The 16,288-nt window shown below is 52.8% G+C and overlaps 1 protein-coding gene across 1 annotated transcript in view; it reads left to right on the top strand.

Annotated features, from left to right (window-relative positions):
- Positions 1 to 8,373: 8,373 nt before the first annotated feature.
- The window catches only part of Irf6 (interferon regulatory factor 6), a 14,361-nt gene continuing 6,446 nt past the window's right edge, over positions 8,374 to 16,288 (top strand). Inside the window, exons 1-3 of the mRNA XM_055609209.1 lie at positions 8,374 to 8,550; positions 12,330 to 12,534; positions 13,362 to 13,490. Of these exons, the coding sequence (XP_055465184.1) occupies positions 8,377 to 8,550; positions 12,330 to 12,534; positions 13,362 to 13,490 (508 nt within the window). The 5' untranslated portion in view covers positions 8,374 to 8,376. The remainder of the gene's footprint in view (positions 8,551 to 12,329; positions 12,535 to 13,361; positions 13,491 to 16,288) is intronic.

Here is a 16,288-nt window from a genome sequence, read left to right as displayed (position 1 = left end):
ATGAGTCCGCTCATACTGAGTGAGCGCTGTACCAGGATGGCTTGTGTCTGGTTGTCTTTGGAAAAGGCCCGGTGAGTATGGTTTACACAGCCAAACCGAACAGCTGACGACAGTGAGCGGAGCTAGGCCTAACCCTTGGCCACTTTCAAGACCCTTTACCTACAAGCATCTGGTGACAGGGTAGGCTGTTTGCTGACAAGAGCCCCAGTCAGGCCACAGCTCTGTCCCTGAGAAACATGGACCCGCACAGCGTCTGTTTGGTGGCTTGACTCCTTTACTGTAGATGGAAACCCTTTGAGTCAGGGTGAGGAGGAACTGGAATCTCAGATTTGCAGGGCAGGAAGGGAGCATGGACGGAGAGCCCCAGGCTGAGCTTACTAACGTCTGAGGGGCCCAGTTATCTTCTCTTCCCTCTGCTCCTTCTGCCCAGGAAGAAAGATGCTTGGCTGGCAGCAGCTATCAGTGTTGTGCCTGATTCAAGGATAAAAGCGTCAGAAATGAGTAATTGGGTGCTTCGTCGGGGAGACCTCCTAGAGCCTGAGCCAAATCTATTCACAGTCCGAGGCAGACAGTGGGGCTTGCTTGTGCACTTGTTTTTGCTGCTGCTTTTGCCATCTTGATAATTCTAGGATGCCTTACACAGGGGTCAGAGGGCAGAGGAAGTGGTGAAATGAGCAGCAAGCCATGCACATGGCGGTGAGGCTGAGCTTTGAGGTTCATTTGTAGTCCTGAGACCTTGACGTGCCTGGGTGGAGGCAGAAACGCCCAGGGCCAGAACAGGGTTAGGGGCAACCTGGCGGGCTGCAGAATGCCTTCTCGGAGACTTCCCGGGTCTGAGCACTTAGAGCCGGAGTGCCTAGCTTGGTGTCCTTGTGCCCTCTCCAGCAAACCACTGTGCTGAAGACATCCTAGGAGAGCAGGCACTGTTCACTGGCTCCAGGGAGGCTCTGGCCTCCCTTGTACAAGCTCTGGATGGCGTCCCAGTTTTACCTCACCCCTCTCTCTGCCAAGAAGAGAGGAGCACTGGGTCTCACTACTTTATTACCACGTGCACGATATTAATAGAGCGAAGGAGACTCCCTCACACGAAACAAGAGGTGGCAGGCATAGAAGTGACAGGAGCAGGAGAGATGGGGGACTTCCCCAGGTCTCTGTGCCGTGCTGTGAGTCAGGGTTCCTGCACAGCAGCCTGTGCCACTGCCTGAAACTCAGAGTCACAGGTGAGTCAGGAACTGCCTGACCTGAGCAGCAACACAGGGTGGATGGTGACTGATCCTCCGAGGAGAATTTAGAATCCATTCCTCTAGGACTCTGCTGGTCTCACAAGACACTGCCCAACCCACACAGAGGAGGAGCAAAAGAGACCTTGAGTTCTCTATTGCCAGACCCGGGGTTTCTTTCTAGCTGTCCTCTGCCTTCCCCCTCCTGCTGGCTCTTCACGAAAGTGAGAGGAGCTCTGGAGTTGTGCTTTCTGCACTGGGCTAACAGCAGTGCCTCCATCTGTGTTGACTTGTGGTTTAGTACTTAGCCAGTACAGCGCTAGCCAGAACGAAGCCTCCGGGGGTGCTGGGCGAAGTCCAAGTATAAAGAACCCCAGACCTGAGCTCTAGACCCAACCTGCTGCTACTCAGTTGTACAACCTTGAGAAAAGCACATGGCCTCCCTGAGACCTCTTGTGTGACTGGGGGATCTTGGACTCTAAGGTTTAGCACTCAATTTCATGTAATTAAGCAAGTGAACCCGATAGGACAGCGGCTCTCAACCTGTGGGCTGCAACCCCCGGGGTCACATACCAGATCCCCTCATATCACATATTTACATTACGGTTCGTAACAGCAGCAAAATGACAGTTATGAAGTAGCAACAGAGTAATTGTATGGTGGGGGCCACCAGCACGTGAGGACCTGTGCTAAGTGGCTGCGGCCTTACGGAGGTTGAGAACCACTGTAATAGGGAATCTTGCCCTGACCTCAATGCACAGATTCCCTCTGCCTGGGCAGCCGTGGCCAGCTAGACATCCTGGCCAGTGTCTGTCCACATACTGTGGACGCACTGCAAACGCCAAGGCTTATGTAAAACTGTCCAGTGCTTAGAACACAATGGACTAAGCAAACATTTCTAAACCAGTCTTACCTCTGAAGGAGAGACTTTATTTACTTTTGCGGTGTTGGGGGTTGAACCCAGGGCTTTGATGCCAGGCAAGAACTTCACCAACGAGCCATGCCCCCAGCCTCTTCCAGCTCCAATCTCCCACACTCTAAAACAAGTCGTATTTTTGAGGCTAGACTCAACCTTACTATGTAGCCAAAGCTGGCCTTGAATTCTTGATCTTCCTTTCTCGACTCCCCAAACACTGGAATTACAGCATACGTCAGACCCACACCTCAACAGTTCAAAATGCTTCTAAAGAAGACCCTTGAGGCATCCCTTAGTCGTGGGACTTTAAGCCAGGGCAAGAGTGAGCACCACGTACGGCCTCCTGACTTCCCTCAGTGACATGCTCTGGGTGGTCTTCCCCAAACACACACTTGAAAAGGCTTTGCCTGGTCTCAAGGGCCATCTCCCCTCGCCCCCGCCCCCAGGGAAGATCTGTGCCCTCCTGAGCATCAGTAGAGAATAGGCCAGGTTGCTGAGCCAGCCCTCCCCTTCGCAGAGGGAAGCGTGGCCACAGGCAGTGGTTGAAACGAGGTTGGCTGAGTCATGCCTCAGGGCCTCCCTGCCTTCCCAGGCCTCTGCCTGGGGACATTCTGAGCTGAGTTGGGAAGAAGAGCTAACCCACATTTATCACCCACCAGGGGCTCACCAACCAACTTATATTAGTCTGCTACATTCCCCAGGGTAGACACCATGGACAGATTGCTTGTTGTCTGTCATTCAGGCGTTTAGTAAGGCAATGCTGTGGTGTCACTAGGCTGAGAGCTGTGGGAAGGAAGCTGCTCCCCTGCCTCTGAATTGCAATGACCACCTTCTCCCTCATCTCTGAATCTTATTCATTCTGTGCACGCTGGGTTCAACTCTCCCCCTTTTATAGGGACGGCAGCCATATTGGATACAGGCCAACCCAATGACCTCATTTTAACTCCTTCACGTCTTTAAGCATACAAATAAACCCTTACTCTGATCCTGGGGCAGGGCACAGTTACAAGCCCCACACTCAACTCACAGTGCTACCCACAATTTCTTGTCACCTTACTTTGTTTTTTGAGACAGGGTCTCAAGTACTTTCCTTCCCGTTGTGATAAAACCAGGAAAAGCAAGGTAAGGGAGGAGGCTTTATTTCGGATCAGCTCAGGAGTGCATACAGCCTGCCAGTCCTGGGGTCCAGGCACAGGAGCTTCAGGCATCCTTAGGGGAGCATGCTAAAGCTTGGCTTAGTGACTCAGTTCATACAGCGCAGGACCCTGCTCAGGCGGTGGTCCTGATTACAGCTAAGATGGGTGTTCCCACGTCAGGTAGTTTAATCAAGGCAACCCCTCACAGACACTCTCAGAGGCCAGCCTTGGTGTACAGAACCCTTCACATAAGAGCACAGAGGCCTGTCCTCTGCGCGTCCAGACGACCACGAACACCGACCTTCACTCTATACAGCCCTGGGCTAGAGAAGGCTCAGCCTTCCTGTGTCCTGAGTTGGGGGTGTCCTTCTTTCCTGTTATTCTTACGGTAGTGCTGAGGTTCTTATTGGGCCCTTGACATACCGACAGCCTTGCTCCTGAGTGCCTCGACCACAGTCCATCCCTTGTGACAGAGGTGTTTGGGGGTGGGGGTTTTCCACACTGGCTGGACAGCGCTTCCGCTTCCGTAGTTGGCCTATGGATGGGGAGGTGGGTGGCCCTCCTCAGGCATGCAGGACTTGAACTCCAGGTGACAGCAAAGATGCTCTTACTCTCCAAGGCATTGTGGGATGTTCAGCCCTCACTTCAACAGAAACCGAAAACGCTGTGTACTTTCGACACAGATTGAATGCCGGCTTCACCGACGAAGCAGGCACCTTTAGAAATCTCAATCTACAGAAAAGAAACGGACTTCCCGACGGCTGAGAAAACGTTCCCAAGCCTCTGGTGCGTGATAAAGTTGGAAGTTTGAACCCCGCAGCTGGCTCCAGGATCTGTGCTTTCAACTTGCACTTGATGGAGGACGGGAAAGCAGAACCTGCGGTCATCTTTGAATAGATGAGAACTTAAGGCGGAACCCGGGGTCCCACCGGCAGTCCTGTCCCACCTGACAGGTCCCGGAGTAGCTTCTCAGAGCCAAGTGCGCTTACACAGGTCCTCAAGCCAGCTGTAGGACTGTCTAAAAACCCTCGCTTGTGTAGAGTCGTTACGGGAGGGGCGACATGACCCTCCTCCCCCAGTCCCCGGGACCATCCGACACCCGCAGGGCGAGGCCCACGCAGGGACCGCTCCCTCGGTGGGTGGCAGGGGCACAGGGTGACGCAGAGGCAGGGCGGGGCCCGCGGCCCAAGAACGCAGAATATCAGATTTCTCCCAATGCGCCAATCCTGAACTCCAGGGGATGTGGCCACACCTGGCGGGCGTGGCCAGACGGTGCAAGGGCGGTGGCATCCTGGGCTCGGCGCTGCGCTCCGGGCACCGAGGTGGGCAGGTGCGGGCCTGTGCGGGCCGCGGAGGAGCCCGCGGTTTCCAGCCTCCGAGCCGTCGGGGGACGCCTGTGCTGCGGCGGCGTTGGCTCCTGGGCACCTGCTCCTGGGCGCCGACTGAGGCAAGGTGAGGGCGCCGGCGTCGGCAGGCGGCCCGAGGGACACCGGACGGGTGGGGCCGGGCCCACCGGAGTTGCTGTGGGACGGGGAGCTGGCTTGGGGGCTCTGTTCGGTGTCCCGGCCCAGACTGGGTGCCGGGCCCCCTTCTCCGGGCAGCCGTGGGGCGGCACCGGGCCCCTACTGTCTCACGCTAACTGGACGCTCTTCCCCTCCGGCAGAAAGAGCTCATTCTCGGCCCCGCCCGCTCCACTGTCGGGCCGAGCGGGCGCGCCCCCCACCCTAGCCCCTCCGGTTTTAACTAGCTCCCTCAGTGGCTGGCTCCGGTGGCCCAGGGGGGCACTTCCAAGGCCCCGGGCCCCGGTGGCGGTTTTGGGGGAATCGGTATAAGGGCGATCTGGGGTTTGGCGGGTTTGTTTTCCTTTTTCCGAGTGTCTCAGCACGGTCAGGCCTCTCACCCTGGGCCGGGGAGACGTCTGTGAAGTTCCAGGTAGCCAAGCTGGGTGCTGGGGAGGGTGGCGCCAGGTGTGGCAGCTCTGCGGGTGAGGCCCTCCCGGCCTGAAGGGGCTGGAGGCTGTGCGGAGAGCAGGAAAGTCTCCCGCGCCCCAGGAAGGGAGGCCTGAGCCGCCCTGCCTCACTCTGTGGGTATGAGACGGAAGGTACGGAAGGGAGAAGGCCAAGGGGGTTGCGCAGGGATTGGTGAAGTTGCTAGTTAGATCTGTGTGTCACGCATGACAGCACAGCCTTGTCATCCACCAACTCCAAAGCGCTGGGAGTTCGAGGTGAGGATGTGAATAGGGGCCCAGCGCTTACTGTGGGGCATGGCTAAAATCCAGGGCGCGGCACATCAGTTCCCTTCAGGAAGAATGGGAAACTAGGACAGTCCCAACAGCCGCCTTTGAGAACGCCGAACCTCAGTAGTCCGAGGTCTCAGAAACTGGCCCAGCAGCGGCTGCAGAGGTGGTGGGGTGTTCGTCATGAAGGGCCTGCTCCTGGAACAGGCTGTGAGTGGACAGTTAGTGCCCCAGGGAGCCGAACGTGCCCCTGCCCTCTGCTCACAGGGAGAAGGTGGGTGGTGGCTTTGTCACTCGGAGGGCTTCTATCTGTCAGAGGCACAGAGCTTTCGTTTTCGTGTGGTGGCCAATGGACATGGCAGGGTGCAGGTTCAGTGGCATGAACCTGAAGTCGGATTTGGGTGCCTTCCTCCCGTGGTGGTGGGTCCTCCTCGGTCCTTGTTGGCTTAGGTTTGATCCCTTCTGTGTGGAAGGGGGAAGCTTAGAGGGCAGGGCACAGTGGCAGGGCTTGCCGCCACCCAGAGGGAAGGTAGGGGCCACCTTGTCCCTGGGCCTCAGCTAACTCCGCCATCAAAAGGGCTGACAGCACTGCCAGGACCCTGAGGGCGAGATCACCCTGGTGACACTGTAAGCCTGTGTTGATGAGGAGGATGGTGCTGCCGTCCTTCCTCAGAAGGGTCTCTGTCCTGGGCCACAGCATTTTAAACAAGTAGGAATATGAGTGTACAGAGTGCGCATGTACATGGTGTGGCCAGCATCTTCGCTTCTTTGAGTCTATGTGTGCGACAGAGTGGGGCGGCTGCTCCACCATCAGGGCTGTGGTCGCCAGCCCATGAGTTTGGTTTGGTAAGCCATTCTCCTCTCAGATTCTGGCTGTTGTAAGAATCTCTGCTGGTGAATGGGGATCTCCTGGCGGCTCGGAAGGCAGAGGGTTGCAGAGGAGGAAGCAGGGCGGAGGCAGGCTGAGGGCCACTCAAACTCGGAGAACCCAGAGTGCAGCTCTTAGTCGCCATGTCCAGGGGTGGCTCTGCCTCTTGCCTTGCCAGTGCAGACTGCTGCGAGCTGCTTGCCTTCATTTTTCTCCTGATGGCCTTGAAGGCGCCTTCAGGTGCAGGGCAGACAAGAGGTGGATCTCATGTGTGGGGCAAACGCTGTGTCAGGACTTACTGGGACTGCAGTGGGACTGCCCAGAGCCCAGTGGCTAGTCTGCAGTCCTCTCCCGTGTTCTGACCCTCCCGTGTTTTGACTCTTCTGTGTTCCGGTCTCATCCTCTTCTAGTGAGAGTGGGATCTGGGAGAAGGCAGCACTTGGCATTGGGTATTGACTCCTTTTAAATATTTCTTTTTGAGATAGGCCCTCATGCAACCCAATCTGCCCTCGATCGCCCAGTCCTCCTGCCTTGTAGTCCCCGGGTGTCCACTGGCTCCCTGGTTTAATGGCTCCATGTGATGCCCTGAGAAGCACTAGGGCCAAGAGCAAGGGCTCTAGGAGGCTCTCGGCCCAGCTCAGCTGCCTGGCAAGCTGTGCTCTCAGGGGGAGGTTTCAGTTACAGGACTTGGTAATTGGGTCAGAAGGCTCAGGTCCTACCTGGCCAGAAATTGAGTTGGGTTGAGTTCCTTGTATTTGGAGGAAACCTGGCCAGGAATGTTTTCCTGATGTTAGGCCTCAAGGCGAGGCTCTTCTGAAGATGGTTCGGCTGGCTCAGCTGGACCTGTTTCAGAAGTGTGAGCCTGGAAGGGGCATTCTGGGATGAAGAAGATAGCATTTTCAGCCAGTTTGGATTTCCTCAAGAAGGAACGAGCACAGGCAGAGAACATGAATGACGTTTAGTAATTGACACAGCGCTTGCACACGGCTGCTAGAACAAATATTTGTGGAATGACTTACTTTTTCCAGTTGTCCATTTCTATCTTAAGGAAAAACAAAATAAGAACATTAAAACACCAGACTACCCTGAGCACACCTGGTCTCATCCAAAAACTCTAACACAATCCCTCAGGCAGACAGTTTTCTATCGAATGACTTTCCCTTCTGGCACTGGACCCATAGGCCTTTGTTTTGGTTCGTGGCTGCTGTAGAATGTTATCTGCAGAGTCCATGTTTCTAGGAGAATCAATTGCAGACTTTACCCAGCCTGGCGCCTGGAACCAGTTGGTTTCCTTCAGTGTCTGTGGGGAGATAAACAGGCCCAGGTGAGGAGGCCAGCTTAGCTGCGGAGGGCTTGACTGTGGCAACGGGATTCGGTTGTCTTAGTTTTCCCAAGCTCACGAAAGCTGTACCTTGGGTGCTGGAGGCCAGCTGGAACTCCTTTTGCTACAAGCCAAGGGAAAGGAAGGCTGTGGGGCGATGGACACTCTGTCTGCTCACCCAAGTGAGAACTTTGGACCCGGGGCCCGGGCCTCGCCTGCTTCCTTCAAGTAGCCATGTCACTCGTTTTCCATTGTCTTCTTGGAAACACAGTCTCTTTAGCTTCTGGCCCATCTGTCTTCTGTCCCCAAGACTCTCCTGCCCTCTCCTGAGGCAGGACTGAAAAGAACAGTTGCCCTCGCCTTGCAGAGCCCCTGGGGAAGCTGTGCCCCTGCAAGGTGACATCACCTCGTTTCTCTGCCTAAGCAGAAGAAATGCGATCTGCTTGCATGATAAGTCCCATTTGGCTGGAGCGTGAAGTATAAATGGCCTTGCAGTAAGAATCAAAAGAACCCTTTTGCCTCTTTTCTTTCCCTCTGTCTGGCACAGTTTATTGCCATATTTAATTTCTTTGCTGTAATCCAGTGAAACTGTAGCCGAAGTGCATGGGAACAGAGGCTGGGAAAGTCCCCGGTGCCTGGCCCCAGTCTCCCATTCTCCCATTCTCCCTCCTCCCAGATCATGGCCCTCCACCCTCGAAGAGTCCGGCTGAAGCCCTGGTTGGTGGCCCAGGTGGACAGTGGCCTCTACCCTGGTCTTATCTGGCTACATAGAGATTCCAAACGCTTCCAGATCCCCTGGAAACATGCCACGCGGCACAGCCCCCAACAAGAGGAAGAAAACACCATTTTTAAGGTAAAGAACTTCCTTCTGCCATCTGAGTTGAGTTTTGTTCCAGCTCTCTGAGGCCGTTCTGGGTTTGTTCGATTTCTCTGTTCTGGCTCTCTGGTGCAGGGGGATGCATACAGTGAGATGTTCAAACCGTGGTCCTCAAGCTAAGTCTATGAGGCTGGAGACTGTTACATTCCCTTTGGCTGGAAGATACTCAGTTCATATCCCAACGGATCAGGGGGCAGGGTGTGTGTGTATTTGCCTGTGTGTGTGTGTGTGTGTGTGTGTGTGTGCGCGTGTGTGTGCGTGTGAGTGTGTGTGAGTGCAGGCACCCTTAGTGGTCAGAAGATTGGATTCCTGGGAGCTGGCAGATGGTTGTAAGCTGCTTGATGTGGGTGCTGGGAGCCAAGTTACTCAGGTCCTCTGCTAAGCCACCTCTCCAGCCTCACGTTTTTATTCCAGCAATATCTTTCTTCCTTCTTTTCCCTTTCTTTTCCTTTCTCCTTTCTCCTCCCCTTTTGTCCCCTCTCCTCTTCTTATTTTTTCACCTCTTTTTCATTCCTAAGGATCAAGTCCCAGGCTTTGTGCACACAAAACCTATACATTACCACCAAGCTACATCCCAAGCCCAAATTATGTTCTCTTAAATAACAAGTAATTTCTCCATGGTTTTCATCGTAGTTAAGATGAGATTTAGTCACATAGCGCTTTACTAAATTTCACTGAAACCAAAGCCTGACTTCAGACAGAGGTTGGTGGGCAGTGGTTGTGGAAGGGTTTTGTGGATACAGTTCAGGAACTGCGTCTTCACTCTACAGCAACTTCACCCTTCCATCCCAGGAGTAGCTTTGGTCCCTGCCACTCGCAATGCGCAGTGAGCTTGTCCTCTCTTACTTGCCTGTAAGCTGGAAGGCTGTCCTGACTGCAGGATCAGGGCAAGCCCAGGGCTCTGAGGGAAGCCATCCTGTTGCCCACCTGTGTCAGGTGTGGAGGGGAGAGGCAGAGAGAAAATTTGCCTGAGAGTGCTTTGAAAGCGTGTAAATGAAACACTTACTGTAGGTATGAGCATTATGAAAGAGATAAGGGAAACCTCTGTGGACCAGTGCCCACGCCGAGTAAGGGACAAGCTTGCCTAGGCCCCGTCGCAGCCCTCGCAGCCTTGCTCTGGGCCTGAGCTGGCTGTTGAAGTATCTGACCTGTCACATGAAAAGGCTGATTTTGTAAGGCCCGCTCATGAGGGTGTGAGGAAAGCTTTCACTGGTGTGTCTGTTTATAGAATGCTGTTAGAAGAGAGGATATTCACACAGATCCGACACTCTGACAAACTTTTGGTGAGATGCAGAAATGAGGCACCAGCCTGGCACCTGTGTTCCCAATGTCACTACTCTCACAATGACCGAGGCAAGTCTTTCTCCATCCCGTGTTGTAGGTGTAGAAGCCATCAGTGGAGCTAGCTCATCAGTCAGTGCTAGCTCCAGGATTTGAACCCATGTCTCTGACTCCATTCTGTCCCCGTATGATCTAAGTGGGAAACGAACTGTCTGACCTCAGCTTCTGTAACCACCAACCCCGTGGACAGTCTTGAGCAAAGCATGCCCCATCTGGCCTCCAGTTTTCCCTTTGGTTAGCTGGGGTGGAGCCAGTTCGTCCGCTTCTTAGAATTGTCATGAAAATCAAGTGAAGTGTGGGGGGATATTTGTGAAGTACTATAAAAGTGTGGAGATAGGAACCATTTTAGGAAGAGAAGGAAGGCCTCCACAGCGACCAGCCTCAGGGAGGGTCTGAACAAGTACGGTTTACACATCAGTGTTTGCCCATGTGCGCCTCACGGCCTTCCCTTCTCAGTCCCGAAGCTGCGCTTGTAAGGGGTGTCACTGTGTCAGCTGAGCTGGCTGAGGAGATGGTGGGTCTGAGCAGGAAGCTGGGCCGGGCTGGGGCTCGGTTGGTCCAGCTGTGAAGGAGCAGGGCCTAAGGGAATCACAGGGAAGCACAGACTTCTTCCAGAATCTGCAGCTGGAGTCAGCCGCCCAGTCAGAGCCAGTGTGAATATGGAGGGTCAGACGAGCTGAGGGCACATAGGGAGGCAGCAGGCAGACAGCCCAGGTAATAGCACGCTTTCCTCTCAGACACCAGGAGCAGTGAACTGAGACTCCCTATGGATGGAGCCAGCCTTGGCCACCCTGGTGCCTGCTAAGCCACACAGGGCAGCTCAGCACTGTTGCTATTTTTCATCCTAGACTGCAGAGGAAGCCAAGTCAGAGAAGGTGGCTAGAGAAAGTGAGTCTGAGTTGAAAGAAGAGACTTAATTAACCTTGGACACCGCTGTTCTGCAGGGCGGGATCTCAAAGGAGGGTGCAAACGCTCAGTTTCAGCTTAAAGAAAAAGCCTGTGCTGTTGTATCGTGGTGCATACCTAAAACCCTACTACTCTGGAAGCCAAAGCAGGAGGAGTGCTGTGAGATTTTGAGGCCAGCCTGAGCTTTGTAGGGAGAGTCTGTTTCAGAGAGAGAGAGAGAGAGAGAGAGAGAGAGAGAGAGGTCCTGTGTGGCAAAGTTTGGAGAAGTAATCTGCCCTGACAGCCTGAAAAGGTTCAGGTGGTGCTGGTGGTTGGCTCAGAGCCTAAAGGCAGGTGTCGCTCGCTATGCCTCATGCCCTGAGTTCAATCCCCAGAACCCACATGGTGTAGAAGGATTCCCACTTCTATACACTAAATAAATAAAATGTAATGGAAATTAAACATTTAAGCAGGAGAATACTCTTGCCTGAGGAATGGCCCCTGATGAGGCCTTCTGCCTTAGGAAAAGCCCCTAATGAGGTCTTCTGCATTAGGGAACATGAAGAAGCTTGCTGCCCAGAGGGCAGATGGCCAGCGGGGAGCCTGGCCAGTCTGGGAGGGGACCTGGAAAGCGGGGCTCAGCTGCTCATCCTGGGACATTCCTGAGGGGCTGGGTCTGTTCTTCAGAGGCTCGTTTCCCTCTTCTCTCGGGGCAGACGACTCCACTCCTCTCGTCTGCATCAGCTCTTTGGCCTCCTATGTTGGGAAAACAGAGAGGAAGCTTCAAAGTGGTTTTTAGGCCTGTAGGCCACTGCATGAGGTTTCCAGTGAAGGGGAAGTTTGAAGAACTGGGAAGAAATACGTGCTGAGTGTGTAACGACTGATGCCCTCAAGTGTGAGAGGGAGAAGCTGAACTCTAGGGCATGCATCCTGGAGGCCTTTTGTTTTGTTTTATTGAATCAAGGTCTCACTCTATGGTACAGGCTGGTCTTCAACATATTCATGATGTTGCTCAGACTAACTCCAGACTCACTGTCCTCCTGTTTTAGCGTCTTAAGTGCTGGTCTGTCAGGTAGATAGCACCACACCTGGCTCCTGAAAGTCTCTATATCATCTGCAACTACCTTTTGTGGTACTTTCTGGATGAGCTATTCTTGCTTTAAAAGAGAGCCTGGCAAGGTGGAGCATGCTTCATTTTCATGCCTGCAGAGGAGAAAAGGTCTGCCTAACGCCCTGCAGTACAGCGTTACCCCAGACTTTAGTGTCGGCGTTGCTGTCCGGGCAGGTGCTGGTGCTAAAGCCTGAACTAAAGCTCCCTTCCAAGCTCTGTTTGCATACAGCTTGATCTCTCTTTGGTTACCTTGGCTGGTCCTAAGGTCAGTATTATCCGCTCCAATGTCAAGGTTGGTGTTAGGAGCACTAACAGGTGTGCGTGCAAGTGTGTGTGCATGTGAGCACATGTGAGGGGTGTGTACAGGCTTGGCAGTGGTTCTCCATATGGTCAGCATTCCCGCTGTCTCCTCCCTCAGGCTTGGGCTGTGGAGACTGGGAAGTACCAGGAAGGGGTGGACGATCCTGACCCGGCTAAGTGGAAGGCTCAGCTCCGCTGTGCTCTCAACAAAAGCAGGGAGTTCAACTTGATGTATGATGGCACCAAGGAAGTGCCCATGAACCCTGTGAAGATCTACCAAGTGTGCGACATTCCTCAGCCCCAGGGCTCTGTCATTAACCCAGGTGAGACCCGAGGCTCGAGGCTCGCAGGGAGAAAGGAAATCTGGCCTCTCCCTGGGAAGAGCTCCGAGAGCAGACGGTATAAGGAGTTACAGAATGAGGGCTTCAAGTAGAAGGTGGATGAGGGCACAGTTCTGCTATAGGACAGCCTCTCTTGGGATGTGGGGTAGGGGAGAAGGGGGAGCTCTAGAGGGTTTGTTGCCCAAACCTGGCTCTTACCACTGTCTGACTGCTGGACTTGAATTGAGTTACTGAGCATGTTGATCCTCTTTCTTTCATATATATATATGTTGTTGTTTTGAGACAGGGTTTCTCTGTGTAGCTTTGGTACTCCTGGACTAGCTTTGTAGACCAGGCTGGCCTCAAACTCACAGAGATCCATCTGCCTCTGCTTCCCCAACTGCTTGGATTACAGGTGTGAGCCACTGTGTCGTGCTGAGCCTCTGTCTTTTCAAAGGCTACTAGTAGAGCCAGTGGCCATGACCTGGCCAGGAATGATACAAAGAGCCGGATAGTCAGGCTTATTGCCCAGTCAGGCCTGCCATAATGGAGGGGTCGTGGCCCCCTTCTGTGTGATTCACAGAGGAGAAGAGTGAGTAATCGGGGCCCTTAAAAGGGATGCTGATGTGTAGAAAGCCACTGTAGTAATGTGAAGGGATTTCTAAGGCAAGAAAGCAGAGCTTGAGCTTAGACTTTGTGCAAGGAATTACAACTCTCCAGAGCTCGTCAGGGCACACTGAGCTTGAGGGGTCTCTGGCCTGGTGGTGGGTCAGCTGTTGAGATGGTGGTGAAACAATCTGCTTTTCTGTGGGCTCGTGTGTCATGGGTAGGATCCACGGGGTCTGCTCCTTGGGACGAGAAAGATAACGACGTGGATGAAGATGAGGAGGAGGATGAGCTTGATCAGTCACAGCACCACGTCCCCATCCAGGACACCTTCCCCTTCCTGAACATCAATGGTGAGTGGGGTGCTGCGCAGGGGTGAGGGGAATCACAGCCTTTGCCTTCGAATGATGGCCTCTGACCCGTCAAAGGCCATTGAGCCAGCCACCACTGCTCAGGGCTGGGCGGCTGTGGCGGGCTCCCCAGCCAGACTGCTGCTGTGTTGGAAAGCCGGATCACAGGCAAAAGATCTCTGATGCCTCGGATATTCCAGGGCAGGAGGGTGGGTTCTAGTGTTCTAGAGAGCCTTCAATTCAAAGAAATAAAAAAGCATAATTCATTCCCTGTGGAAGATAAATTTGGGAAGCTTGCTTCAGGGAAGTTATATATCCTGTTTATGGATTGTAGTTAAACCACCAGTAGTTTACCTGGTATGAACTCCGAGTCACATCCTTAGCAGAATTCATTCTGCCATGGAAAACGTGATTCTAGCTGATGGTACCTGCCTCTGGTGGGTTTATCTCTAAGAATCTTCTTTTATCGGTTTTTGATTTTGAAAGCTTTTTGGTAATTTTATTGGTGTTTGAAAACTCCCCGGACAGGCAGGCTGTAAATGTTGACAACTGCCAGGAGGAGGAAGATGGGGAAGAGAAAGAGGGAAAGCCATGCTGTTTGGGTTGACCTGGCATGTAGGCCTTCCTGAAGCCCTAGGAGCCTCATGGCATCTTTGGAGCAACACCGTCTTGTGTGGACTTGTGCATTCAGTTCTCCAGGAACGAGGCTTGGAGAACCTGGGACCTGCTGTGTAGCAGCGGGGTCTGAGTCTGCAGACGCCAGGACCCCACTGTGCTCTGGGTTGCCCTGCTGAGGCATCCTTGCCCCATCTGCGCACTTTACACTGACTGAGCTGGGGGTCAAATGATGTCATTCCTGCCACCTGGCAAATCCAGTGAGCGGAGATGCTGCCTTCGGGTCTGGGTGGCTTTTTTAGCTATTCGCCTGGAGTCAGGGAACGACAGTGTTTGATCACTGCTGCTTTAGTTTTCCTGCCCCTTCCCTCCTTTTTCCCCGTGTTTTTTGTTTGTTGGTTTATTTTCTTTTGGAAACAGAGTCCTATGTAGCTCCCTTCCTGGCCTAAACTGGCCACGTAGACTAGGCTGGTGTGGACTCAGAGATCCACCTGCCCCTGCCTCCCAGTGCTGGGGTTAAAGGTGAGTGCCATCACTTCTGTGTGGCTTTTGGACCTTTGCAAACAAGTGATGGCTAAAACTTTTATGGGGGCTTCAGAAATGGTTAGGTAGGTAAGGGCATGCATGATAGAATTTATTTTGCAATCATTTGGTTCCAGGGCATTTGCTGTCTCTGGCCTCCTTGGGCACCTGAACTTTGTGCTCACACATGTCCACACAGTTAAAAACAATGAAAATACATATCTAAAAAGAAAAAAAAATCTTTGTGCAGATCTAATCTAGACGGCCTCACTGCACTGTGCTCTGTCACTCAGCGAAGCTGTTAATGCTGGGCCTTTGAGCTGAGTGAGTTGTAGATGCCTGTGAGCACTGTCTGTGCATGGCACAGACCGAGGGTCATTACAAATCTGAAGCCAGGCTGGTCTAGTGAGAGCCTTTCTCAAGAAACAAAACACAAAAAAATGAAACAAACAAAAAAAAAAAAATACCAAAACAAGCTGGTTACAGAGAATTGGAAATTCTTGTCTGTCACTCTGTTGCCATTCCTTGGAAAGCTGTGGCCTGTTTCCAGTGTCCTGGCTTCTTATGTTACAGTAATGCTGTGTTTCCTCAGTTTGAGGCTTCCTTGACTCTCTTTTAGAAAGTTGTAGCATATACATTAAAAACAGGAATGTAAGATGGTTTCATATTTAATGTAAAGGGTCAAAGAACATTGGCCTCTATGATTTCAGAGTCGTGGAGGAACAGAGGTGGAAGATGGAGGCGTGTGTGTATGTGTGTGTGTGTGTGTGTGTGTGTGGTGGGTAAGCCAGCACTGATGGCAGCAGGAAGTAGAGCTGGGTTCCTTTCCCTTTGTTTTAGCTCTGTGGTTGAGATTGGTTTGGAACCAGTGATCCTACACCTGCAGCTTTCTGGGTGCTGGGATTCCAGGCATGCACCATCAAACCTGTCAAGGACTAGGGTTTTCATTCTTTCTTGAAAAGCTGTAATTGAATCTGGTGAATTAATGAACCTTTCATGTGGCTTAGAATTTATAATCGTGTAAGTAGATGATCCACTGAATGGCTTTCTTTGCATCCTATCTCTGAGCCTTGTAGCTCATTAACTGACACAGACAAACTTAGCTAGCTTCTTGGGTATTGTTACTCTCCGGGCAGTCTTTAATTGTTTTAACTTTATGTGTGTCAGCGTCTTAACTGCACGCCTGTGCCACACGAGGACCTTGTGCTTGTGGGACCACAAGAGGGTGTGGGTCTCCTGGAACTGGAGTTACAGACAGTGGTGAGCTGGGAACTGAACCTGTATCCTCCGGAACAGCAGCCAGTGCTCTTAACCACTAAGCCATGTATCTAGCCACCTTCCAGTTTAATGTTTTGTTGCATTTTTATTTATTGTGTGTCCCTCTCCCCATGCATGTGGAGGTCACAGGACAACTTGTAGGAGTGACTTTTCTTCTTGTGTAGATCTGGGCTCTGAACCAAGCCTGTCAGGCTTGGCAGCAAGTGCTTTTACCCAGTGAGATAACTAGCCGGCCCCCTTCTAAGATGATGATTGCAAAATGCATTTGTCATAGTAGAGCGTCTGCCCAGTGACACGCGCTTGAGCCAGTGAAGATGCTTGGCCACCACGTACACACTTCGCAGTGCTCCCTCAGGAAGACATTAGTCACTGTGTACACACTGCGC

The sequence above is a fragment of the Psammomys obesus genome, unplaced genomic scaffold, assembly GCF_907164565.1.
Source record: "Psammomys obesus unplaced genomic scaffold, mPsaObe1.curated_primary_1811, whole genome shotgun sequence".
In the NCBI taxonomy this organism is placed as follows: domain Eukaryota; kingdom Metazoa; phylum Chordata; class Mammalia; order Rodentia; family Muridae; genus Psammomys; species Psammomys obesus.
Note: the sequence above shows the minus strand (reverse complement) of the source record. Positions and strands in the feature narration are given on the sequence as shown.